Source organism: Prionailurus bengalensis, chromosome D1, assembly GCF_016509475.1.
Source record: "Prionailurus bengalensis isolate Pbe53 chromosome D1, Fcat_Pben_1.1_paternal_pri, whole genome shotgun sequence".
Classification (NCBI taxonomy): Eukaryota; Metazoa; Chordata; class Mammalia; order Carnivora; family Felidae; genus Prionailurus; species Prionailurus bengalensis.
The window spans coordinates 66,453,425-66,479,077 of NC_057346.1; the positions used below are offsets into that span (position 1 = coordinate 66,453,425).

Sequence of the window (25,653 nt, forward strand, 5' to 3'; positions counted from 1 at the left end):
ACACAGTGGCCTCGCTATTCCCATCAACTTGAGGGCTAAGAACTTCCTGGGAAAGGCCAGATGGTCTAGTGAGGGAAGTGAAAGGCCCTTGGACAAGATCCCAAAAGGAAGATATATTTAACTGTGGCCGAACTCTCAAAAATTTCTTTGGGGGTGATGGAATTGTAATACAACTTGATTGTGATGGAGGTTACATAATTGTTTCTATTTGTCATATCTCATGAAACCATACACTAAAAAGGGTTAATTTAACTATATGTAAATGATACCTTAATAAAAAATAGGAAAACACATATAGAATTGTTAATTGAATATTTTAGAACTTTTTCCCAGCTGACTGTAAACAAAAACATACAGTTATACTATCAGTTTTCCAAGTTATATCAATCTGCTTTTAGTGTGACAGAAAAATGATACCAGAATTACTACAGAGAAAACTAATGGTATTTAATTATTGAGATGATTAAATTTACAGTAATAATATTGACAAAATTAAAACAGCACATCAAGGGGCGTCTGGGTGGCTCAGTCAGTTAAGCATCCAACTTGGGCTCAGGTCATGATCTCACAGTTCGGTTCATGAGTTTGACCCTGTGTCAGGCTCTGCGATGCCAGTGTGGAGCCTGATTGGGATTCTCTCTTGTCCTCTCTCTGTGCCCCGCCCCCAAATAAACTTAAAAAAAAATTAACTGTAATCACAAAATGAACTGTATTTCCAAAGTTCAGAACAATATGTCCTAGACCGTATTTGGAGAACACTTTGTCTTTACCCATGCATAAGGAGATGCTCCACTTTTAAGAGTACAGTTTAATGTATTCTGTGGACAAAGAAGAGATATCATTGGTTCACTAGTAAGTGTGGAGCTTACAAAAGAATTCTTAGCCACTGTTATTAAATGCAATGCAGTCACAATATCCAGTAATCTTTTGGCAAATGTTAATGAAACGGTTTGGGTTCTTTCTGAATCTGAATAAAGGTTCATGAAACTTCAGGAGGAAGAAGAAGAGAAGGAGGAGGAAGAAAGAAGCAGATGCCCACTCTTCCACTCTTGGGGATTGAAAAGGTGCCAGGCTCAGGAGCCACTTGATTCTGATGCCCAAGTCAGAATCCTAACTCTGAGTTTACTCAGATGTTGTGACCTCAGGCAGACCCATTGCTCCCTCAAGTCTTTGGCTTACCCACATCTGTGAAGAAGGGCCTATGCATGAGCAGGGTTTCCAATAACTGCATCTTTGGGAGTTCTTTTATTGCTTTCCCACCCCAAGGGCCCTATTATTAGAAAAATCTCTGAACAAATTGCATTTATAGTCAGTTTTCCTATTTTTTATAAACAAAGGTACATTTATCTGATGTTAAGATTTTTTCATTAGCACAAGATATGTGGATCACAAAGAGTTACTGTAATTCCAGCCAAAAGCCAAAAAAAAAAAAAGGAAATTTTTTTAAATTTTATTTTCGCCTGTATAGTCTTGCTCTAGATAAAAAATACTATTTCCATCCACTAGGCTTTGTCAGATGTTGGAACTGGCCAAAAGCCCCCACCGTGACAATCTTCATGGGCTGCCAAGGGGCGGGACAATGTAAAAAGAGGAACAACTGGTCTTGATTCTCAACCGAATGCTTCTGAGGCTGGAATTCAGAGGTATGCCTCGGCCACCTGTAGGTCTGCCACCTCAACCCCTGCCCTCTGCCCACTGAAGTTGCCAAGCTCAGGTCGTGAGTTGTCAGCGTGTATGCCTCTGGTGCCCAGGGATCCTGAAGGTAACAGGCAGGACTGCCACTCACATTTTTACAGATTGAGCATTGCCCAAGAGACACCATTCATTGTAGTCAGCATTAATTTATAAAGTTATGACAGTTTTCCAACAGATGGCAGTAAAGTATCTTAAGAAAGGGCACCTTTTTCTAGTTCACTCAAAATCAGTAAGGTCTAACAGAGGGACTGCTTTTTTTCTACATTGCCCAAAGTGGTGCCAGTAAACAGCAGGACACAGTAAACATAACCGGGCTTCACAAAAGTAGAAAGTGGTTCACAGTCAACATCCATTCCTACCTCCTTTTGTTATGCCCAGGCCAGCTTCATGGGTATTTCCTATGCACAGGGCTCTGTATTCAGAAGGCCCATGAACTTGGTTTAATGCTTTGCTGTTGCTGTTTAAAAATTCTTAATAACTTTATCTCTGAACATGTATTTTGTAAGTGAAGTCTGATGGGACAAAGTGGCGTGCACATGAGCAGATACTATATAGGCAATGTGCACACCTGCTCTTCCTTGCTGCTTCATTCCCATACAGCATTTGCAATATTCCATGAGCAGACAATTCCAGTGTGCCTGTGATACCTGAGGGCTCAGCAAAACTAGCATGTTATGGGGTGCCTGGGTGGCTCAGTCGGTTAAGCTCTGACTTTGGCTCAGGTCATGATCTCGCGGTTCGTGGGTTTGAGCCCCACTTTGGGCTCTGTGCTGACAGCTCGGATCCTGGAGCTTGCTTCGGATTCTGTGTCTCCTTCTCTCTCTGTCCCTCCCCTGCTCATGCTCTGTCTCTGTCTCTGTCCCTCTCAAAAAGAAATAAACATTAAAGAAACCCCAAAAACTAGCATGTTATATCCACAACTGCATAAGCAGGGGTGCTGACTGTCCTGACAGGACATGCTTTCCATTTAAACCAGGACTTGCTTCTTTAAAATAAAAATTTAACTGTATTTATTTATTTTGAAAGAGAGACAGAGAGAGGGAGCAGGGGAGGGGCAGAGAAAGAGAGAGAGAGAGAGAGAGAGAGAGAGAGAGAGAGAGAGAATCCCAAGCAGGCTCTACACTGTCAACACAGAGCCTAATGCAGGACTCGAACTCATGAACTGTGAGATCGTGACCTGAGTAGAAACCAAGAGTCAGATGTTTAACCAACTGAGCCACCCAGGCTCTAACACAGAAAGAAGGCAATGGCATTCTAAGACACGAATGACAGAGGAATGCTACCACATTTTTATGTATGTGTCTTCCTTGTAACAATCACTTGCTAAAAATGATGACATAGAAGGAAAGGGAAAAATAGGGCACCCATAGTTCCTTCTCCTTTGAGTCCTTCTTTACTCATCACTAAGTTGAAAGTAGAAGCTGTTGGTAGAATGTGCTCACATCAGAAATGAAATAAAAACAGTTGAGTTACCTTCTGCAGCATTTCTACTATTCATGTTAGAATTAAATACATATGCATGTATGAGCTTTAAAGTAGAACCGTATAATTTCAGAGATTCCACATGCAGTTAAATACTCTTAATATTTGCATTTAAGGCTGGCATGGCATAAAATAAAAATAAATGTAAATTTCAAGCTAACAAATTACAATTTTAATCTTTCTTTACTTAGAACAACATTAAATAGAAAATAAAAACACTAGGGGCACCTGGGTGGCTCAGTCAGTTAAGCGGCTGGCTCTTGATCTCAGCTTGGGTCTTGATCTCAGGGTTATGAGTTCAGGCCCCGCATTGGGCTCCGTGCTGGGCATAAAGACTACTTAAAAAAAAAAAAAAAGTAAGAAAGAAAAGACAAACACCATATCCGAGTCAAGAGGAGACCCTGGAAGAAAAGAAAAATCTTTATATTTTACTACCTTTAATGGTAACTTTTTTTCCTGCTTTTTAAATAAAGGGCTCTGCATTTTCATTTTTGCACTGAGCCCTGCAAATTATGTAGGTGGCCCTGATTATTTCTATATTGCAGAGGCTGGAAAGCTACAAACGCTAAAAACTAGAATTCTGCATGCAAAATAGTTTTCACAAATTAGATGCCCTTGCAAGAAATTTGAATGGAAAAGAAAAACAAAGGCTATTTTCCTGTTGCTTTTGGCAGTGTTCCACTGGCAGGAAGGATTGTAGAGATGCCAATGGTCCATCTCCAGCTTTGTGGATGATGTGACAAAATTTCAGTGACAAAAGTAGCAGCCTCTTTCTTCCAGGATCTAAGAAGCAGCAATGGTTGATACAGTAGCTTAGATCCTGTCCTCCTAAATTCTGAATCATAGCTATTTGGTGAATTCCTGAACACAATTACTGCCCATTCTGGAGTTTTCTAGGAGTCATTCTTTGATCTTCAGTCTAACACCTGCTCCTCCAAACGTTTCAATAATTTCATAAAACCTACAATTCCCTTCATTAGGTTCTCTTTTGTGTTTAAAATTTCTAGAATTTGCTCAAAATCAACTTGCTTGAAATCAACTCCCAAACATCACACGTTCTACTGGAATACACCCCTACCATACCACCATTAATAATGATGAAACTAAGCTAAAACATCTGGTCAATTAAAAAAAATACAACGTACAACTTGTAAGTATGCATTTATTCGTTAAACCCTTTCTTCAAACAAACAAACCTGGAGTAGTTTGATGACACTGATCCCTTGCTGTGATGGTCCCAACTCCCAGACTTCATGTTCAGAGCTTTTTCAACAGCACTTCTCTTTTTTCAAAGTATGAGTTGAAAAGTCCATTCTGCTCAAGATCTTCTTATGAAGCCTCAGATCCGGGCTTTGACCGTAAATAGAAAAGCTCCAGGCCCAGCTTCCACTCTCTGAAGTTGCACAACGCTGGCCCCACATCTTGTCCCTCCAACTACACTTTGTCCACACTCATACTACTTGCTCTCCCACCTCCTGAGGGTTTGTAGTTCCTTTACCCCTTCATTTCTTCAAGCAATACCAGTTGGTTGAGACCTCATCAACCTTCCCTCCCCCCAGCAAAGGTCCTGTGCCCAAGGATCTCCCACGTTAAGAGAAGCAGAAGAGTAAATAAATCTAATGAGGAGGATGAGCTTTTCGAAGAGATCCTCGACCAGCCCAGTCTGGGAACAAGCCTGCAGAGATTAGTCAGGTGATGGCCAGCTTCTTGCTGAGTTTCATCTCCTCATCCAGGAGCTGGCTGTGCAGGAAGTCACAGTGGTGGGGGTCTGTACAGGCAGAACCAAGGACATGTGGAACCAAAAGGGCTCGCAACAGGTTACCTATAAACTCTTGGTCAGAAACCCCAGTGTAGGAGGTAGTCTCCTTAGTTTATGATTGCCCAGTCCTTGATGGAGGAGCAGGGAGAGAGAAGTGATATTTACCAATTCTTCACCCCAACAGGGCTTTTGCACCATCCTGTTATTCTGGTGACATGGCAAGTCTGAGCTATCATTTAATGCAGGAAGGGAAAAACAGAACTTTAAAACTCCATTGTTTCATTGCCCTCTAGTCTTCCACCATGGCTATAGCTGCTAATATTAGTGACCACGCACATGCACACAGACACAGAGCTAACTAAAGCTTTCATTCTCCCCCCAGGGCTTTCTCATGGTTTGTTGTTGACTTCTCAGAATTGTGCTTCTCTCTTGCTTCCATCGTTTCTCTAGGGTTGATTTTGGAGAGGAAGCCAGCAGGCTATTCTAGTTCACCATTTTGATAGGTAACTTGAGTTTTGAAGAGATTGTGCTGGCTGCTGTGTAAAAACTGGAGTTTAGGAAGCAAGCTTGGGACAAGGCAGACAAATTAGGAGGTTATTGAGGTACTTCCGAACAAAGGTCATGATGGACTTGGACTAACTAGGATGCTAGCAGTAAAAATGGAAGAAGTTAGATTCAAGAGTTTTGGAGGTACAATTAATAAGTCTTGCTGATGAACTAACTGTATTTGGATGAAGAGAGAATAAAGAATGGCTACTATTTGGCATAAAAAACTGGATGTGTGCATGGAGCCATTTTAGGATACTGACAGAGAGGCAAAATTGGGGGACTTTTACTTTTAGAGTTCTGTATTGCATATTCTTATTGCATAAACAGCAAAACCTCCAAATTGGGTGAGTTTCCAGGCAGGGTCTTCTGCCTGCCACTCTCCTCACCCTCGGAACCAGGTCTCTCTTTTGTCTCTGTCCCTTGCCAAGAAAGCATATCATAGATGGACTTCCTGATGGTTTTAGGGTTTCATTTCAGAGTCTCTGTCACTGTTAGGGGAAAGGACATGGCATGGCATCTATGACCTCCACGTTTTCTACTCACAAGTTTCAGTCACTGCAGCTCTTTTCAAATTTCCCATTTGCTGCTTTTTAGTTACCTTGAATCCATTTTTCCTCCCTGTCTGCATTCCAACTTCTTTTTGCATTAGTCTGGTGAACTGTAATCAGGTGCCCTGGCTGAATGGTGGGCATGTGACTCCTGGAATGTGAATGCAGAGCAACTGACAACATGGTTAAGACAGTAATTTATTCATTCCATCAGCAGTAGCCTTTCATCCTGCTATGAGGTTATTCCAGTGTTTCTGGGTTCCAGCCTCCAGAGATGCTGATAAAAATCCTTTTGCTCAAGCCAGAGTCAAGTTTTGTTGCTTGCAATCAATGAAACCTAATAATAATCAGTTTATAAAGTACCAGGACATGAATGCAACCTGCCCCCCAAATGTCCAGCTTCACCACAACAGTAACAAATGGGTTAGTGTTGATCCCAACCCCTGCCCTCCCACCCCCAAGCAGCCCTTTGTTTTCTCAGAACCTTCCCCGTGTATTCTAAGGCCTCCTTGGCTTGTTTTGTTCATAACCATGCCTTTCCACACATTCATAGCCGAAGTAAATTGGTGTCCAGGGTAGCATTCAGGCAGCATTTTGACCAAACAGGAATGTGGTTATTTCCACTGCCCAGAACCTTACCCCGTGGGCCTCTGAACTCAATTCCAGCTCAAGTCTGAACTGAGGCCTCCCTTCCCAACAAGACTGGTTAGAATTACTATCTGATGACCAGTCTCTCATCCTGTTTCTCCTCCACCCAGATTACAGCCCTAAGAAAGATGATTTGACTGCTTCTCAGGTTTTTGGTGGTCTTAGTTCCTACACTTAACTCTTCACTCCTGTAAGGTTTGAGTTCAGCTAGGATTGATGTTCTACAATGCATCCCCATAGCACCCTTATCACATGACTTGATGTAAAATCTCCCAAGCCTTACATAGATTCTTCTTCCTTTCTACTTTTGTGTAGCCAGAAGCTGTATGTATAAATTCTGATGATTATCCACGTTACCAAATACATTATATGAGAAGTCATGCATACCAGTACAGTGACATGAGCATTTATACCTTTAAGACCACATATAATTCTTGATGATAAATTGTAATGTTTTGTATCAATCACTACTCCTTCATCACTTCCAAAGCCTCTACTTATATAACATTTTGGCATGTTCTAGCCAGAAGTTCCAAGTTTCCTCTGCAATATGTATTGCTACTTCACGTCTCTAGTTAACAGTAGCTTAGAACCTTGAATTAGGGCTCTCCAGACAAACAGAACCAAGAGGAGATACATAGATACAGATACAGATATAGATATATAGATATGTAAAGAGATTTGTTAGAAGATATTGGTTAGTGTGATTATGGAGGCTGAGAGGGCCCACCATTAGCTGTCTGCAAGCTGGAGACCCAGGAAGGCCTGTGGCATAGCTGGAAGGCTTGAGAGTCAACGATGGCAGTTTCTAGTCCAGGTCTGAAGGCCTGAGATACAGGAATGGCAGGGGCAGATGATCAGTTTCAGCTCAACAGTCAGACAGAGTGAATTCAACCATTTTGTTCTATTCTGGCCCTCAATGACTTGGGGAAGGCTATCTGCTTTACTCTGACCAATTCAAGTGCTAATCTCTTCTGAAACACCCTCACAGACACACATAAAAAGGTTTAACGAGCTATTTGGGTATCCCTTGGCCAGACAAGTTGACACATAAAATTAACTATCACAAACCTTGACTGGTATTCTAACAATTTAAAAGCAAGCCCAATTGCTGACCTAGTCACCAGGAAATCCTGTCTCAAAGGTCAAAGTAAAGTAGGTGTTTTGAACCCACACTCATGTCTGCCTTGGGCCTGTTAGTTTTCCAGGAAAGAACCCGTTTTCTCAAAGAAGTATCAGTTAATGCTGGACAAAATATCATCTTCCAGACTATAATTTCATGATGAAGATTCTTAGAGACTCACTCTAGAAAGTTGAGACAATGCTACAATATGACTAGTTTGCCATCTAAAATGTACAAACTTGGGGGCGCCTGGGTGGCGCAGTCGGTTAAGCGTCCGACTTCAGCCAGGTCACGATCTCGCGGTCCGTGAGTTCGAGCCCCGCGTCAGGCTCTGGGCTGATGACTCGGAGCCTGGAGCCTGTTTCCGATTCTGTGTCTCCCTCTCTCTCTGCCCCTCCCCCGTTCATGCTCTGTCTCTCTCTGTCCCAAAAATAAATAAAAACGTTGAAAAAAAAAAATTAAAAAAAAAAAATAAATAAAAAAAAAAATAAAATGTACAAACTTGAACAGTATATTCCCTCCCTCCCTTGACTTCCATGTTATTATGTTGATTGGAGTAGTTTTTAAAACTCCCCTCAGACTTTGAGGTGGTGCTCCAGAACTCATGGTTAATATACTGAGTCAATTCTACTCCCCAGCCCTCTTCACCTAGCAGTTCAGTCATCATGACAAGAGTATCCATTTGGCACAGCTCCAGATGCTGGATGATACTGAACCTTGGATTTAGGAATTCAGTGAGTCTCCCCACCTTCTACTCTCAAAATACAGTCCCTGCTAATACTCAGTGGTCATCATAAGACTTGATATTATGGTTTCTGCTTTTCATACCAAATATTTCCAGGACAAGACTTTTCTATTAGAAGAGTCCTTTTAGCCCCCTATACAATTTCCATCTTACCCTACTTTGTATTACTAGCAAAGTAAGCAAATGGAAATAGCCCTTTTGTTTTCTGAAATATTTCATTACAAATAAAATGGTTAATTTGTCTAAATGAGATAATGTACATGAAAGCACACTATAAACTATAAAACAAGCTATAGAAGGCAAGATATGCTTAAATATTTTTATTTAGAAGGGCTTATTGGGGTGCCACCGATGGGGTTAAGCATCCAACTCTTGATTCGGGCACAGGTCATGAACCCAGGGTCAATGGGGATCGAGGCCGCATCGGTCTCTGCACTGACAAAGCCTGTTTGGGATTCTCTCTCCCCTTCACTTTCTGTCCCTCCCCCATTCATGCGTGCGGTCTCTCTCAAAACAAATGAACATTTAAAAAAGGGGCTTATTAATATTTTTCATTAATTTCAGAATTCTATCATGTCTGAGCTGTAAGGAACCTGGACCTTAGAACTCACTTGTTCCAGATGAGAAAAATGAGGCCTAGAGTTTAAACAATCCCTCCTAACATCACCCAGCCTAGCAAGTTTTTCCCAGGTAAGGAACAAAATATGTAAAATATTTTTGCACTAAGATCCACTTTCTAAACATCTAAACTACAAGCGGTGAATGATCATTTAAACATGAGGAAAGCTTCAGTCCTTTTGATTTATTCTAACCATTTTCAAAAGAACAAAGAATTTTTATAAAGAAATCATTAAACTAGAAACTTAGATATTTACCTGTATTTACTTACCTCTACAATTTTAATTTATTTATTTTGAGAAAGAGAGAGCGAGCAGCATAAGTGGGGGAAGGGCAAGATAGAGGGAGAAAGAATTCCAAGCAGGCTCCACTCTGTCAGCACACGGATGCATGTTTAATCAACTGAGCCATCCAGGCGCCCCACCTCTACAATTTGAAAAGTTGATTTAAGACTCTCAAAAGCCAACTATAAAAATAAAAGGTCTTCAAAATTTTCTTTGTTCTTAGAGGTGAAAATATGCATCAGAATTGTAGGAGAATGTTACTTTTTATTCAATGCAAGTTTGTTTTAACATAAATACTTCCATGAAATAAATCCCAAGTACTACATTTAAATTTTTCAGTACAATTTATTCTTATTCTTATTACACTTTAATTTGCATTTATTAAGTATCTTGGAAATATTATATTCAAATAGAACTCCAGAGAAAGGCCATTAACTAATTATTTAGCGGTCTCAGTGGGTCAGCTACCTAGTTAGCCTATTTGCCTCTCCCAGTGTACACATACTTGCTCTCTGGTGGTTATTATTATGTAATTGTCTTCAAGATGTGGCTGAAGCTTGAATCTGGTATCAGACCAAGTCTACATATCCATGAATATAGACCACTGACTACATTTAGGGTGCAGCCAATTACAATGAATCTAAAAGAGACTGGCTATTCTCTTGGGAGAAGAATATATACCCCACCCAAGTGGCAGCTCAGTTTTCTAAGAAACTCAGAAAAAAATAATCCGCGAAGGGATAGAATCAATGATAAGGATAGGGATAATACTCTGAGAATAAACATAATATATACACACTGGAGTAAATAGGCTTCTCTTGAGTCCAAGCTCTTACTTTTATTTTTAAAAGTCTGATAAAAATGTACTCAATTACATTTTATACAGTAATATTTAGTGAACTTTGTCCAAAAAGACTTCTGTTTTTAAGTTCATTTGTAAAAATAACAAAAGCTTTATCACTCAATCTCTGGCCAATAAGGAAGGAAGAAAAACCTTGCTAGAAATGAATACAAATAATTTCACACAAAAGGCCAGGTGACGTAAGAATAGTATATTAATTAATATATTTTCTTTGTATTTACAATAAATCCATTTGTTAATACTGTGATAGAAAAAATAATCAGTCCACATTATGTAGTAGAAACAGGCTTTGAGGATGACCATTCCTCTCACAATAAAAACATACAAGGATTTCTCCCACAGCTAAAGTACTTTTCAACATGACAGTCTTCGGTGAAGGTAAAACTGACAAAGTACCTTAGATATCAGCTATGTCCTAGAATCAGGAAATCAAGGGTATTACCATTAAGCAAGCAGCAGAAAGCTGTTTAAGCTTTTCCAGGACCATTTAAATAGAGTAGTTACCATGTAAGGATTTAATTTTACTTGGAGTTATAAAAAGTAAACACACTAAATTGGGTAACTGCATTAATCAAAAGCAGCCCCAAACAAAAAAGCTATCAAAAAAACCCAAAACAAGGCATTCTTATATCATGCATAAAAAGGATAATTATATAATACATATTTTAATGACCAGACCAATAAATAAATGAGGTAAATTTTACAGTTATTGAAACAAACTATATTTAACCACTTAAGTGTTGCGCTGCCACTGCTTCCGTTTCAAAATATAAAGTAATATAATTAACCTATCATCTAAAAACTGCATACTTTGAATGTTTGTTTTTGATCCCCTTTTGAGATAGTAAAGGGGGACTGTGTAACAAAATATTATCTGAATATAAATCATCAACACCAATATAATACAATTATCATGTAATTGCCATTTTTATATGCACAGTAGAAATACTGTGAAAGCTAGAAAAAAAGATGGAAACAGACTGGCCAGAATTTTAAATTTCAGACTAACCCATGATAATCTAGAACAGGAATAAACAAAAATAAAATTTACACAACAGATACAGCTTGATATCCTTTCCAAATTCAGTAGTCCACCAGATGTACCTTCTAAACAAATCCATTACCTCAAAGTTAAAAAAGGAAGAAAACGTAAATCTCCTTTTTGAGCTTTAGTTTTCAAGTTTACGCTCTTGAAGAAGGCTAACATGAGCAAGAACTGCAATACTATTTTTAAAAATCTAGAATCTTTCCTTTCGTATTTTGTATTTGCTTTCCCTATTTCAGTTATTAGTAAGGGAAAAGAGAGGAAAATATTAAATTATCAAGTCAAGAATATGATAGCCAGTTCATGAAACTATTAAATTGAATCAGTTGGATCAAGAATTTCCCACTACACAGCTACTGATTATCTACAGCTACCGTTGGAGTAGTAATTTAGAAGATGTCTATCGTAACTACTGACAGTACTTTTCGTAATATATCAATTTCCACTTTTACTTTCTTCTCTCCCTTACCTCTTACATGAATTATTTTAACTGTGTGACAGGAAATTTTATTTTACAAACTCATTTCAATTACTGAAGAGGTGATTTTAACACCTAAGCCTGCCAATCCTGAGATGATGATGATGATGATGATGATGATGATGATGATAGGAAAACTGAAACCCAGATGACTTCTCACTCAAATTTCTGCTTTAGTTTTTTTTGGAAGATGGCTGGCAGAATAGAAAGAAGAGCCAAAATCATTAGAACAAATACTGAGTTCCAGGAAACAGCTTCCCCTGCTGTTGTAAGCTGGTACAGTGTTGTTCCTGCCTTAATCGCTACAAAAGAGGGAGGTGCAACACCTAAAAGAAAAAAGAAAAACATAACCATTTTTAAAAAATAAAATTTTATAATATATTTTATATTCACAAAATTTTTCAGAACTCAAAACAGCACTGACATTATTCTAACACTTTGTAATGTACTATTTTAAACTGATTTAAATAAACCCATGTTTAAATTTTAAAAAATTAAAATTTTCTGGGGCGCCTGGGTGGCGCAGTCGGTTAAGCGTCCGACTTCAGCCAGGTCACGATCTCGCAGTCCGGGAGTTCGAGCCCCGCGTCAGGCTCTGTGCTGACAGCTCAGAGCCTGGAGCCTGTTTCAGATTCTGTGTCTCCCTCTCTCTGACCCTCCCCCGTTCATGCTCTGTCTCTCTCTGTCTCAAAAGTAAATAAATGTTAAAAAATTAAAAAAAAAAAAAAATTAAAATTTTCTGTGTGTATAAAATTTCTTACAAGAATATAGTAATCTCTGTTTTGGTACATTGTTATTTAATTTAAAGCCCCACGGGGTGCCTGGGTGGCTGAGTCGGTTAAGCATCCGACTTTGGCTCAGGTCATGATCTCAGACTGTGGTTTCAAGCCCCGTGTCAGGCTCTGTGTGCTGACAGCTCAGAGCCTGGAGCCTGCTTCTGATTCTGTGTCTCCCTCTCTCTCTGCTCCTCCCCAGCTTGTGTTCTATCTCTCTCCCAAAAATAAATAAACATTAAAAATAAATTAAAAATAAATAAGGCCCCTCAAGTTTATTTCCATATAAAGAATTCAATCTTTCAACTACCTCTGGAGGATAAGGAATTTAAAAATTCAAGAAAATTTTCTAGAAAATAATTTAGAACATTTCTTAACAGCTTTTAAAAAAAGAATGTGCTTTGATCCAGCAATTTGCACTTTAGGAAATACTAATGTACCTGAGCAAAGACCTAGGCTCAAGGATGTCCATCAAAGCATTATAAACAACAAAAAATCTGGAAACAATCTAAATGTTCAACAATAAGATTGAGTAAACTGTCATTCATCCTTGACAGAATATACTTAAAATAAAAATGAAGTGGTAGGAGATACTCAGATATGGAAAGATACTCAAAATATGAGTAAGAACAGTTTATACCACAGCATGGATGGAACAACTACATTTTATTAAAAACCAGAACAAATTGGAAAAGTCACTTTAGCCAAAGTTGAAGTTAACTAAATCTGTGGGTATTCCATCTGTAAAATTAAAGAGATAGGGACAAAATTCTCTCTTCTGATTCTGTAACATTATTTTACAAAATCCAAAATATCCCTAAGATTTTTAAGTTTCTCAATGAATTCTTTAAGAGCAGCAACAAAAAACTGATTTTGATTATTCTTTTCAAGATCTGTAAGTATTAACTTAAACTTTAACTGATACTTAATACAAGAGGTCTGTTCACTTCGTTGGTATCTAAACAACTCAAATTAAATTTGAAAGAAAAGCAGAATACTCTTACTAAAGAACCATCAGAATTCACAAAATACATAAGCATCTTTATGTCCACTAATTAATTTCAGAATGAAGTGCCAGCTCCTTGAAAGCAAGAATCCTTGTTTCCCCCATACTTTTCGTAATGCCCATGATAAATACTAACGTCAATAAAAAGAAAATGGAATCAACTCTATTGAAAATTAAAGTTCAGTATTTCAAAATGGGCACTTTTATTATGATTAAAAAAATATCCAATAAAGTAGTCTTCTTTAAAAGAAGTAACACAAGGGTGGCTGGGTGGCCCAGGACATGATCTCGCAGTTCCCGCACTGGGCTCTGTGCAGACAGCTCAGAGCCTGGAGCTTGCTTCGGATCCTGTGTCTCCCTCTCTCTGCTCCTTCCCCACTCATGCTCTGTCTGTCTCTCTCTCTCAAAAATAAATAAACATTAAAAAAAAAATTTAAAAAAAGGAACACTTAAATCAACACAATCCAGCAAACATTTCAGGATAGCTATTTATGTATGCCAGGCTCTGTGCTGAAATATGTGCAAAGAACATGAAATCTAGCCCAGCTGGACACTGTTAGGTATGTACACGAGTTCTAACACAGCGTGAACCAGAGGCCTTACCTAGAAAAGTGCCAATAAAAAAAACTTTTAATGGCACATTTATCACAGGGGATGTGATATTAATAAACCAATTCGGCAGAAATGGTGTTATTCTCAAAAATATAATGTAGTTAATGAGATGTTCTCTATGACGCTCAACCTGTCATAAGAAAGAAACCAGTTAGGATCAAGATGAGGCCAATATCGAGAAAAAATTCCTTAATATACTTATTTCAAATTCTCATTCCCTGATAGTTCAGAACCTATCCAGCAGAAATGATCAACATAGGAACCTGAAAATGACAATGATCTCATTACCAAAGCTAAGTAACATGAGATGAGTTTGTTTTTTTTTAATTGTACATATAGCTTAATGTTGCACTATTAGATGGCTCAACAATGACCCTTTACACCTGAAAGAGCAAAATTAAATTTATAACTATACATAAGATACATATCATGTGATTTTTAACTTCCTATAATGTAAAAGGCTAGTATAGTACATCAGTAAACCTAGCTTCTAATTTAATCTTTATTTTTGTGTTATGATATATATTTCATAAGTGATTCATTCATTAGATAAGTGAGATTGAACAAGTATAGGGAGATATTTAGTCAATTAAATAAAAGCAGTTTATACTTCTATGCTTTACAAATAATGATTGTGATTTGCAGCAAAATGCTTAATTTCTCATCTCCTAGTTTGTAAAACAAAAGGGTAAGGCAGAACGATTTCTGCAATTCCTTTGAGATTTAACAGGTTGTTTCTTCCAATTCTTTCTAAAAATAAGATTTTCTTAGCAACATCATATTAAACCTTTCCGTGTAGTGGTGCCTATATTTGTCATTGCATGTCTTTGTAGAAATCCTGACTAAAGAGAACAGTCATTTCTACTGATGAAATACATTCAAGGATTTGGTTGATAAAAGTTTTTCAGTGACCCCCTGACAGTGGACTGCATCAACACAAAACAGGTGAGGTGTCCACATATGTGAATGTCTTCACCAGAATGATGACTTCTCTGCTCTGACTGAACTTACTAGGAATGAAGAATTACAATTACTGTTACAGTACAGAAACTGCATATTTGAAATGATTAACATTCATTATTTGCCTACTACTACTATAATTTACTTTGGTCAAAAATCATTTTTATTAAAGCCCTGAGTCTGGGTTAATTTATGTAGGGACTATACACTGACCTCCCAATTAGGTACAGAATGACACTGAACAACTTAAAAAAAAAAAATACATGTTTACCTGTTGTGACCATTTTACTGCTTTCTCTGTTAGGTATTTGTATACAACTGGCCTCCCAACTAAATAGGAGAGCATATAGCAGAATGAGGCACCGAGTCCAGAACACTAGGAAATAACAAAAAACCATAAGCATTGTGTACTTTTCCATCTTAGTCACATGGATATAGTCACTTAAAGCAAAGCTCAACTAGTATATATTTTGGGGGGTTAAGGGAGGGTACTCTACATGACATCTCTCGTGCAGAGAACAAGAACCCATCTGATCCAGTCCCTTCTCAGACCAAATTATAACTAAAATGAGAATAACTAAAACAAACTAGCACTTATGATTAAACTTAGTGATTACATCCAAATAGTTAATAATAGCATCTAGCTAGCCTAAGAATAAAATTTAAAAGCGAATTTTTTTTCAACTGCTATGCTTGAAAATACCACCTCCAGCTCTGGACTTAAGTCTGTGATGCCCCTGTTCTAGGAAAAAAGCAAACTATAACATCTGCTTATGGGGGGACTTAAAAGATATTACTTAAACATTAATCACCTCTTAAAACTAATGAGTTTATGTTTACACAAACTAGTGGGACCAGATGCCATCCTTCTCCCTCATCATTCTATCAAAAGCTACTTTTTTTCTAGTCTCCCAAATTCATTTTATATACTTACCAAACAAACAAGAAATAAGGCTAGCGGAAAGGGATAAAGAAACCCTGAGAGTATACTGAGAAATATAGAGCCTGGAATAGCAAATGTTTGCAAGCTGTTAACTTCTAAGTTAAGGATTAAAACATAATACAATGGAATTTTTAAAAGACAAATCAAACATTTCAGAAAACAAGTATCAATACAGAAGTTATCATGTTAATAAGATTATATCTGTATCTCAGTATTAAGAAAGCAAAATTGTATCTAAAAGTTTAAAAAACCATCAGTTATGATGCCTTTAACTCTAAATTGACCATTTTCTAGCATTATTATAAATACAATGCTATTAAGAGTGTGCTACTGAAAGAAAAACCAAGACAAATATCCAATGTGTTCCAGATAAAGAACTGGGCACTTTGGCAAAAGAAACAAAAGGGAGGGAAAAAATAAGAGAGAGAGAAAGAGAGAGAACAAAGGTCTTCAGTAATCTTATATGCTTCTCTAATGCACTGCATTTACTCCTAAATGTGTTCAAGAAACACGGTTTCTGTGGAAATCTAGGGTATGATAATTACTTGTTTCTAATTTAACTTATAAACATTTACCTCAATGCACTACTCATTAAAAAAAAGGATAGGGGTTACAGAATAAAGATCACAAACCTTACTTTTAAGAATTATGCTTTTTACTACTTCCTGTTTGCTCCCAGTTTTAGTCTGGAATCCCCCTACCCCCTTTTAAAAACCCCTAACATGATTTACTTACAAGTCAGAGTGAATTCCTTCAACGTCTATGCTTCTTTTAAAATTTCTATCTTCACCCATTCTCCTACTCTATTCATGTTTTCATCTCAATCTCCTTTCTTTTTTCTGGCTATTTTCATCTTCAGTTTCTTGCTTTCCACAGGATCCCTGCTGTATAAACCCACTCTGATGCCTATGAACTCAAGAAAACCTAGGCTTTCCTTGACCATCGTATTCTATCCAGCTAGTGTGCCTCACCTTCACTTCCTCAGAGGAGATACTCTCCCTGTCTCCTTGCAACCTGACTTACTCATCCACCCGTCTCACGGCCAAAAGTAATGATTTTTTCCTGTTTATTTTTTCACTCTGATTTAACTCATTTTATAATTTTGTAAAATATTTACTTGGTTCTAAAGTCAAATCTACACAATAAAGTACATCTAGAGAATGACTTCCATCCCTCTGTCATCTCTCTCCCCACAAGTAAACATTGTACTGGCTTTTAAAAATACCCTTTCTTAGGACGCCTGGGTGGCTTAGTCGGTTAGGCATCCAACTTCGGCTCAGGTCATGATCAGGCTTGTGAGTCTGAGCCCCACGACTGGCTCTGCACTGACAGCTTTAAGCCTGGAGCTTCCTTCAGATTCTCTCTCTCTTTTTGCCCCTCCCCTGCTTGTGCTCTCTCAAAAATGAATAAACATTAAAAAAAGAAGTTTTCTTTTCAAAAACAGATAAATTATCTCCTTGTGTATGTGTGTACTCATATCATCCTCCCCTGCTTAGATAAAACATTGCATACTGATTTACTATTCTGCACCTTGCTCTTTTCATTTAACATTAAATCCTGGAGGTAAGAATGCCTTAACCACATAGAGAGACATTTCTCATTTTTAAATAGCTAGAGTACACTCCAGTGTTTAGACTTGCCATGGCTTATGCAACCAGTTCCCTACTGACATTTGGGTATGGATACTTCTATTTGAATATTTAAAATTCTGCATGTCCTAAATCAAAGTAAATGTTATCTTCCTTTCCCAACCCTAAACAGGGTCCTCTACCTATTCCCTTTTTTCTCTAAACAGCCCAAAATACAAAGCCAAAGAAAGGTAACCGCCAAGAACAAAACTGGTATAATATTGATAACTACTGAGGCTGGATGATGGGTACACAGGAGTCCACTGTATGATTTTCTCTACTTTAGTGTAGGTTTAAAATTTTCCATAATAAAAGAAATTTTTAAATTACCCTAAGATTTTAGCCTTAGGGAAATAAAAAGAGATGATGCTGACACATTTAACGTCATCCATAGCTCAAAAGTCTTCAGTGACTACCCAATACCACTGAATATTCTAAATTCCTCAGCCTGTTACTCAAAGTCCTCTACAGTCTGAGTGCAGTATCTGTCCTATCTCCCTACACTTGTGTCTCTATCCTCCCCTTTTCACACCCTATAGTCCAACTAAACTGGATAACTGATCACTTGTTAGCCACACCCTGTGCTTGTAAGCTCTGCTCTAGATTTGCTCAGAATGAGACTGTGCCATCTCTACCCATAATTCCCTAGTGCCCCAGATGGAAATAGTTGTTCTACCTTTGAATGCTCAAAACACTAGATTTGTACTTAGAATATAATTAGTAAATTAGAAAACTGATTATGAATAAAATAATTATAATGTAAAAAGCCATTTATATTCAAGTTTGACAATACATAATACCAGTGAAGGTACTAATACTACACTGCTGAAGACGGTGGCCACTAGCCATATGTAACTATGGAGACACTGAAATGTACGTAGTCTGAACTCAAGTGCTATGAGTGCAAAACACACAAATTTCAAAGACTTAGTGTGAAAAAAGAATGTAAAAATACCTCAATTTTTAAGCTGATTGCGTGTTAAAATGATAATATTTTGACATATTGGTTCAAGTAAAATGTATTACTTAAATTGATTTCAAGTGTTTTTTTACTTTTTCTAATGTCAACTAGAAAATTTAAAAATTACATGTTGTTCAATTATATTTCTTTCTATTAACACTGTATCCGTTATATGCCCTAAGATAAAGTCTTTTCTCTTTTTTGTTCACTGAATTTTAAAACATATCTTTTTAATAAAGAGCTTAAGATTCAAAAGTGAAAACAGAAAATATAAGACAATATGAATTTAACAAGTTATGTTATAAAAATCTAAAATGAGATGTGAAATCATTACAATCACTTACATATCAAGGCAACAATAACAATATGCAATAAAACCTCCTGAATTGACAATATTAACCAATATATGTATTTTTACTATTAACCAATATTTAAAATGTAAAACTTAGGGGCTCCTGGGGTGGCTCAGTCGGTAAAGCGTCTGACTTTGGCTCAGGTCATGATCTCGCGGTCCTTGAGTTCAAGTCTGGCTCTGAGCTGTCAGCATAGAGCCTGGAGCCTGCTTCGGATTCTGTGTCTCCCTCTCTCTCTCTCTGCACTTCCCCTGTTCATACTCTCTGTCTTTCTCTCTCTCTGTCAAAAATAAATAAACATTAAAAAAAATTTAAAAAGTGATAAAATTTAAAACTTCAAACCAAATGTATTTTGTAATAATAAAGCCCTTCTTATACTTTCAATTCACTTTCTATAGGACAGTTTATCCTTTTCTACCAATTTGCATATGGATATTAAGACAACTAGGCTATAACATTTATAACCCCAGAGATTGTCAAGATCCATTTATGCTAACTGGTTGACTGACCTTAGGAGTGGGTATCTCCTTTATCCCTCAGACATGTTATCCCTCCCAAAGCTGAGAGGCAAAGTAGGGCAAAAAAAAAAAAAAAAAAAAAAGACTTTCCAAAGTAAACAAAAACTATATGCCTTGTTCACAAAAACCTTATAAATGCCAAATTAAAAAAAGGAATCAAGTTTTTATCTTACTTGAGGAAAATATTTTAATTTATGGTTAAAGTGTATAGAGGCAAAATAACCTTTAAGTCTAACACTAACACTATGGTTTTCCCAGATAGGTTCTAAAATGGAATTAGTAGGAAAGGGGAGCAGTTATGGATTTCTTAAAACAGTTTATGTATTATTAAATCACTTTACAAATAGCTGCCAAATAACCTGCTGAAAGACAGACGCATAATAATTATTCTCTAAATTTTTCCCAAATTTGGATTTTTCTCATAATAAATAAGATGACAAAGCACCTAAATAAAAACGTATTCTCACCAGGTAAAGGAATAATGTTTGTATTATCAGCAAAAGTTTTTGTTAACATACTTAATAACAAACTGTTTATGCTAGGAATAACTGCTATAGGGTATTTAAGAATATACTGACAACATTTATATAAGGAGGCAAGTATAGAAAAAAATATATATATGTTAAATACATAATATCTAGTCTAATATAAATCCAAGAAAAGAAAATGCTAATGAATTTTACAAGAAAAAGTTTTAATTGCGAAGTCCCATAAGCCAAAAGAAATTCAGGAAATAAAACAGGAAGCAAGAATATAAAGAGTTTGAGAGAATTAATAAAGTAACTAGCTTAACTTTTAAAAAAAAATGTTGGTTTCAAAAGGAGAATGATTACCTTTACAGGATCAAGAGATAATGTGTTTCATTAAACGAGAAGATTTGAAAATAGGTTGGATTAAAATAAAAGATACAAAAATCAGATTGAAGTTAAAGCCCGTAAGTGGAAGACTAATCACCAGTAGCATAAGCAGTTTGAAAATACGCAGGAAGAATAAAGCTATTTTCCTGACTAATTAATACAACATATATTTCTATAAAACAAAGAAATACATCCAAGAGTTATTTTAAAAATTTATATCCTTTGAATGACTAATTTTCCACTTAAGATCTTTTTACAAAGAAACCATTAAATGGAAGAAAAAAATCACAAACAAAGTTTTATAACACAACATGTATAAAAGCAAAAAATTAATTACAAATTATATCTTCAAACCTAAGGGAGTATTTTTAAAATTATGCTGTGGTGACTATTCAAAATAAATAAACTAAATTAAAATAATCAATTAACTAATACAATCATAAATTAAATAGATAATTATCTTGAATAATGCAGAGGAGAGGAAAATGTTTATGATAAGTGAAATAAGCAGAATACAAAAAAACTGGTAGTAAATATTCAAAAATAATAACTGAGTTGAGGAGATAGGTTTAAAGTGAGAATTTTTTCCATTTAATTTTTCAATATTTTATTTAATGTTACATGAAATTAATAACTTTTAAAAGAAAAAATAGTTATGCATAACTAAACAGACCCTTTAAGACCTCTTTCTTGAACAAAACTAGATTAACAGTTTTTTTAGTTAAAAGGATACAAAATATATGTAGCAAAATAAGCTACAAGTACTTGTACATAAAAGGTGTCCTTATATTTGGATAAAACTTTTCCTAGAGCCTTGGCATCATCCATATCTCTGGGAACCTTCATATTCACTCTTTCTTCTCTAAAGAAATAAAATTAAAGTGAAAAATTTTAAAGCAGAAATTTGCCAAGATAATTAATATCAAAATCAAGTTCAAAACATGAAGTTTTATCCAAAATGATTTGGCGCTTTGATCTGTACTATATTAACCATAATTTCATAAGTTTTAAGTTCAAAAGTCTATAAATATTTGTTCTTAATGATTTAATATAATTTCTTGAGACATGTTATCTATGTATGAAAGTTCAAAATGACCCAAACTAAATTAGATTAAAAGCATTTGCTCCAACGCTGGTATAAATTTTGAGTTAAAAAGTGAACTGATGTTAGCATATTCAAAACATATTTAACATCATTTTGGGTAATCCTCATGAGAAGCTAAAATCAATAATTAATTACAACTAAAATTAAGTAAAATTTTTGATGAATTTACAGTTCACATATCTTCTGGAATATTTCGACTCAAAGTTCAGATAAAAACTTACACATTTTTCCTTTTCTATTAATCTTACTTTATATTTGGTGCCTTATTTGGAACTGAATTTCTTACTTATAAAAGGCTCAAATAATTACGTTTGTGTTTAATGTATATTGTGCCCATTTGTTTACATGATACAATTTAACCAATCTTGCAGAACAATGATAGACTGCTGCCTAATTTCTATAAAAATAGTAGGTAAACTGTGATTTCTCATTTATAAATTTAAAAACCAAAAAACTCTTTATAGGGGTGTGTACACACACACACACACACACACACACACACACACACAAAGAAATAAGCGGAACATCACAGGTGTATAACAGCACACTTGTACACAAGTGATGTTATCATTCTTAGAGCAGATTGGGAGCAAAGACAACCTTAAGAGCCCTCTTTCAGTCAGCTCTTAACTGCCTCCTCCTTGATCAAAACCAGAAAGGATCTAAAATTCAGTAACACTAATAGTAACCTAACAATATAACATGCTAGCCTCCCAAAGGCATTTACACTGACATAAGAAATCAAAGTATGAAAATAAAAATAAGTTTAATTACAAAAATTTCAAGCATGAGGAATTGTTATTGAAAGGAATTTAGAGGAAACGGGAACTTCCAAACACCCTGAAATCATATTTCACAGTTCTCCATTACCATACTAGTCTGGCTCTGGTTGAAAGTCTAACTACATTTTAAAGTCTTTTATGTAATCTATGATTAACATAGGTTGGTATTACTGTGGTTAAACAGCCCTGGGATATTCTGCCTTCTTAAAGTATGTTTCAGTTCCATAATCTCTTCCCTAAAATTCAAAAAACTCTGAAAACCAAAAGTTTTTCATATTTTTGTCAGCAAAAATTGACCCACACTTAAATATCATAGTCTTTTATCATGCCCATTCCTCTGCAAAAAATATTAATAAATTTGATAATGGGATCCTTCCCCAGATCCTGCTGGAGGTACTACATAACAGACAGTATTTGTTCCATGTTATCTGTCCAAAAATGGAAAAATTCTAAATTCTGAAACACATTTCACCCCAAGGTTTTGGCTAAGGAGTTTTGGATGTATTTAAGATAATACAAGTTATTTTTTTTATAAAGTCCATTTCACTGTGAAAACTACCTATTCAGGTCATATCATTTCCATAAAACAGAGAAAAGAAAAAGAGCTAGGAGAGAGAGATGTGGTGGGGATAGAAATGAATGAATAGAAGCAGACAAACTGATCACAAGAAGGAAGGGAGAAACATAGATGGAAAGGTAGGGAAAGCAGAGAAGAGCATCAATGGTTTTCAAATCACAGGTGTCTTTTATGGATTTTAAAATAAGCTTGCTTGGTCACTACTAGCACGAAAAATTAAATAAATAGAATAGTTTAGAAAATATCAGAGACCACCACCTGTTTCAGGAAACTTTAATTTTGTATGTATACATGTATGCAAGTGAGCGGGGTACAAGGGACAGGCACATGCCTGCAGGATCATGACATAAAAATCTATTTCTTAATATAGTTATATATATTTTTTTAATTTGAAAGCCATTAGAAAGATGAGGCTTTAATTACAGGAGCAGTGCTAGGAAAACCCTGCACAGAAAATCAGGAGGCATATTTGGGAAAGAGTATTTAAATAAGTGTCACTAGAGACGTGCTACAAATCATGATAGCTAATATACACTCACCATGACAGTTCTGTTGCTTCAAATTAGTTTAACTTTTAATCTACTTTATCTATAAATGTCTAGGCATTTTTCAGTTTCTTTCTGTATACTTACTCACTAAGCTGAGGAAAATTTTTATATACCAAAAACATAACAAAAGCTGCAGATAAGAAAATGGACACCAATATAAGAAGTGACATTCTTGCTGACCCAGCTTCTGCACAGGCTTTTTCTGAAAGGGAAAAAAAAAAAAGCTATAATTAAGATAAATATTTTTAAAAGACAGTATTCCAAGTCAGCAAATAATTTCCTTAACGACTTTCCTCCCCAATAAACTGTTCATACTTTTGCTCAGTTTTAACATAAAAATTTAACTACTAATGTATTTGCCATTTATTAACCAGGCATATTGCTTCGGGGGGATATACCCATTTCAGAAGCATGAAAAAACAGAACACCAGAATTTGCAGCACTGATTTGCTGATAAGCCAAAGGAGAAAAGAGGGCATTGCTCTAGTTACTATCACTGACTTTCAAATGTATTTATACTGGGAGCTGACAACATAGACAGAATGCCCTCTTAGGAAAAATGAGGTAAAGTGGCAATTACTTCAACTGTCACAAGAACCCAGAAACTGACTAATACAACTGGTGAATGTTAATACAGTACTTTTTACACCAAACGCTTCAGAATATAGTTGAGCCTCAAATGTTTTGGGTGGCTCTCTGGGACTCCAAGAATGGCAGAATTTGTTCACATTCCCTCACAAGGTACTCTTCGTGTTATCTAAAAAATTATATGCAACATAAAAGTATAGGGTCCATGAGTGGCTCAGTCGGTTGAGCGTCTGACTCTTGATTTTGGCTCAGGTCATGATCCCAGCATCATGGGATTGAGCCCAGTGTCAGGCTCCTTGCTGAGTGTGGAGCTTGTTTAAGATTCTCTCTCTCTATCCCCTGCTCACATGCTCTCTCTCTAAAAATAAAAATAAAAATAAAAATAAAAATAAAAATAAATAAATAAAAAGATAAAAGTATGGAATGAGATCCAGGAAAGAGCAAGTAGAAAAATGAGCAAGAATGAGCTGTTTTTATCAGGAAGTAGTCAATAGTGGGGAGGCAAGGCCAAGATACCTTAGTAGTGCTCTCTGTGGAAACAGAAGTGGTCGCATAATTTTTATTGCGCACATTTACCATTATTCCATGTACATACTTTTAATGCTCAGGGTATTAAAAAATATATGTATACCATAAGAATTACTTTTAGTTCTCTGAGAATGAATCTACCACTATGCCCCTCCCTAACTACTGCCTGTGTAACTTTTATACATACTTTTTATGAAGTATCCTAAAACAAATGCCTGTACTCTATTCGTTCATTTGGCAAATTCTTCTTCTCAAACATTTATATAAACATATTAGATAGGTGTCACTGCACAGTTGAGTAACACCCTCCTCCTCAGGGAAACTTTCTCATATTCCCCTTCCTCTCAAAGGGGCTAATCTCGTTGGCCCTATTACAGTTTGATTCCAACACTCTACCTTCCCAAACAACAGAAGGCTAACTTGCCCAAGGTTGGACACCTGACTCAAGTAGAAACTCATTATTGGCTGACCAAATTGTCTCTTGAAAATTTGAATTAAAAGAGATACTGTTGTCAAGAGGTGGTATGTCTTGAGGCTGAAAGATCAAGCAGTGAAAGCCACAGATAATGACAAGGCAGGCCAAAGACATGTACCAGAAAATCTAAGAGTGGAGGTTAAAACAAAAACCCAGAGAGCCCAAGTGGGAGCTATAGCTAACCTACTTGTTAACTTCTAACTTTCCACTTCCCTTAAAGCCTAGCTATATTTCATTTCTTGCTCACGGATGCCAGTGAGATTGCCTCTTTAAAAAAAAAAAAAAAAAGTTTTAAGCGTTTATTTTTGAGAGAGAGTGAGCATGGCAGAGGCAGAGAGAGGGAGACACTGAATCCAAAGCAGGCTCCAGGCTCTGAGATGTCAGCACAGAGCCCATGCAAGGCTTGAACTCACAAACTGCGATATCATGACATAAGCTGAAGTTGGACGCTTAACCAACTGAGCCACCCAGGAGCCCCGAGACTGTCTCATATATTTAGAAGAATCTCCTTTTTTATTGGTGCTAGTTTAAACTTATTTCTGCTCCTTTCAACCAAAAAGCCTTAACTAAAAGACAAACTTCATTTTTATACCTTGTCTCATT

At 36.3% G+C, this 25,653-nt stretch overlaps 1 protein-coding gene across 3 annotated transcripts in view; it reads right to left on the bottom strand.

Annotated features, from left to right (window-relative positions):
- Positions 1 to 10,259: 10,259 nt before the first annotated feature.
- The window catches only part of TMEM41B (transmembrane protein 41B), a 40,901-nt gene continuing 25,507 nt past the window's right edge, over positions 10,260 to 25,653 (bottom strand). For all 3 annotated transcript variants that reach the window (XM_043580615.1, XM_043580612.1, XM_043580613.1), the window contains 6 exons: positions 23,544 to 23,661; positions 21,181 to 21,309; positions 16,122 to 16,215; positions 15,459 to 15,563; positions 14,219 to 14,357; positions 10,260 to 12,162 (listed from right to left, as the gene is read on the bottom strand). In XM_043580615.1, coding sequence (XP_043436550.1) covers positions 11,993 to 12,162; positions 14,219 to 14,357; positions 15,459 to 15,563; positions 16,122 to 16,215; positions 21,181 to 21,309; positions 23,544 to 23,661 — 755 coding nt within the window. In that variant the 3' untranslated portion in view covers positions 10,260 to 11,992. The remainder of the gene's footprint in view (positions 12,163 to 14,218; positions 14,358 to 15,458; positions 15,564 to 16,121; positions 16,216 to 21,180; positions 21,310 to 23,543; positions 23,662 to 25,653) is intronic.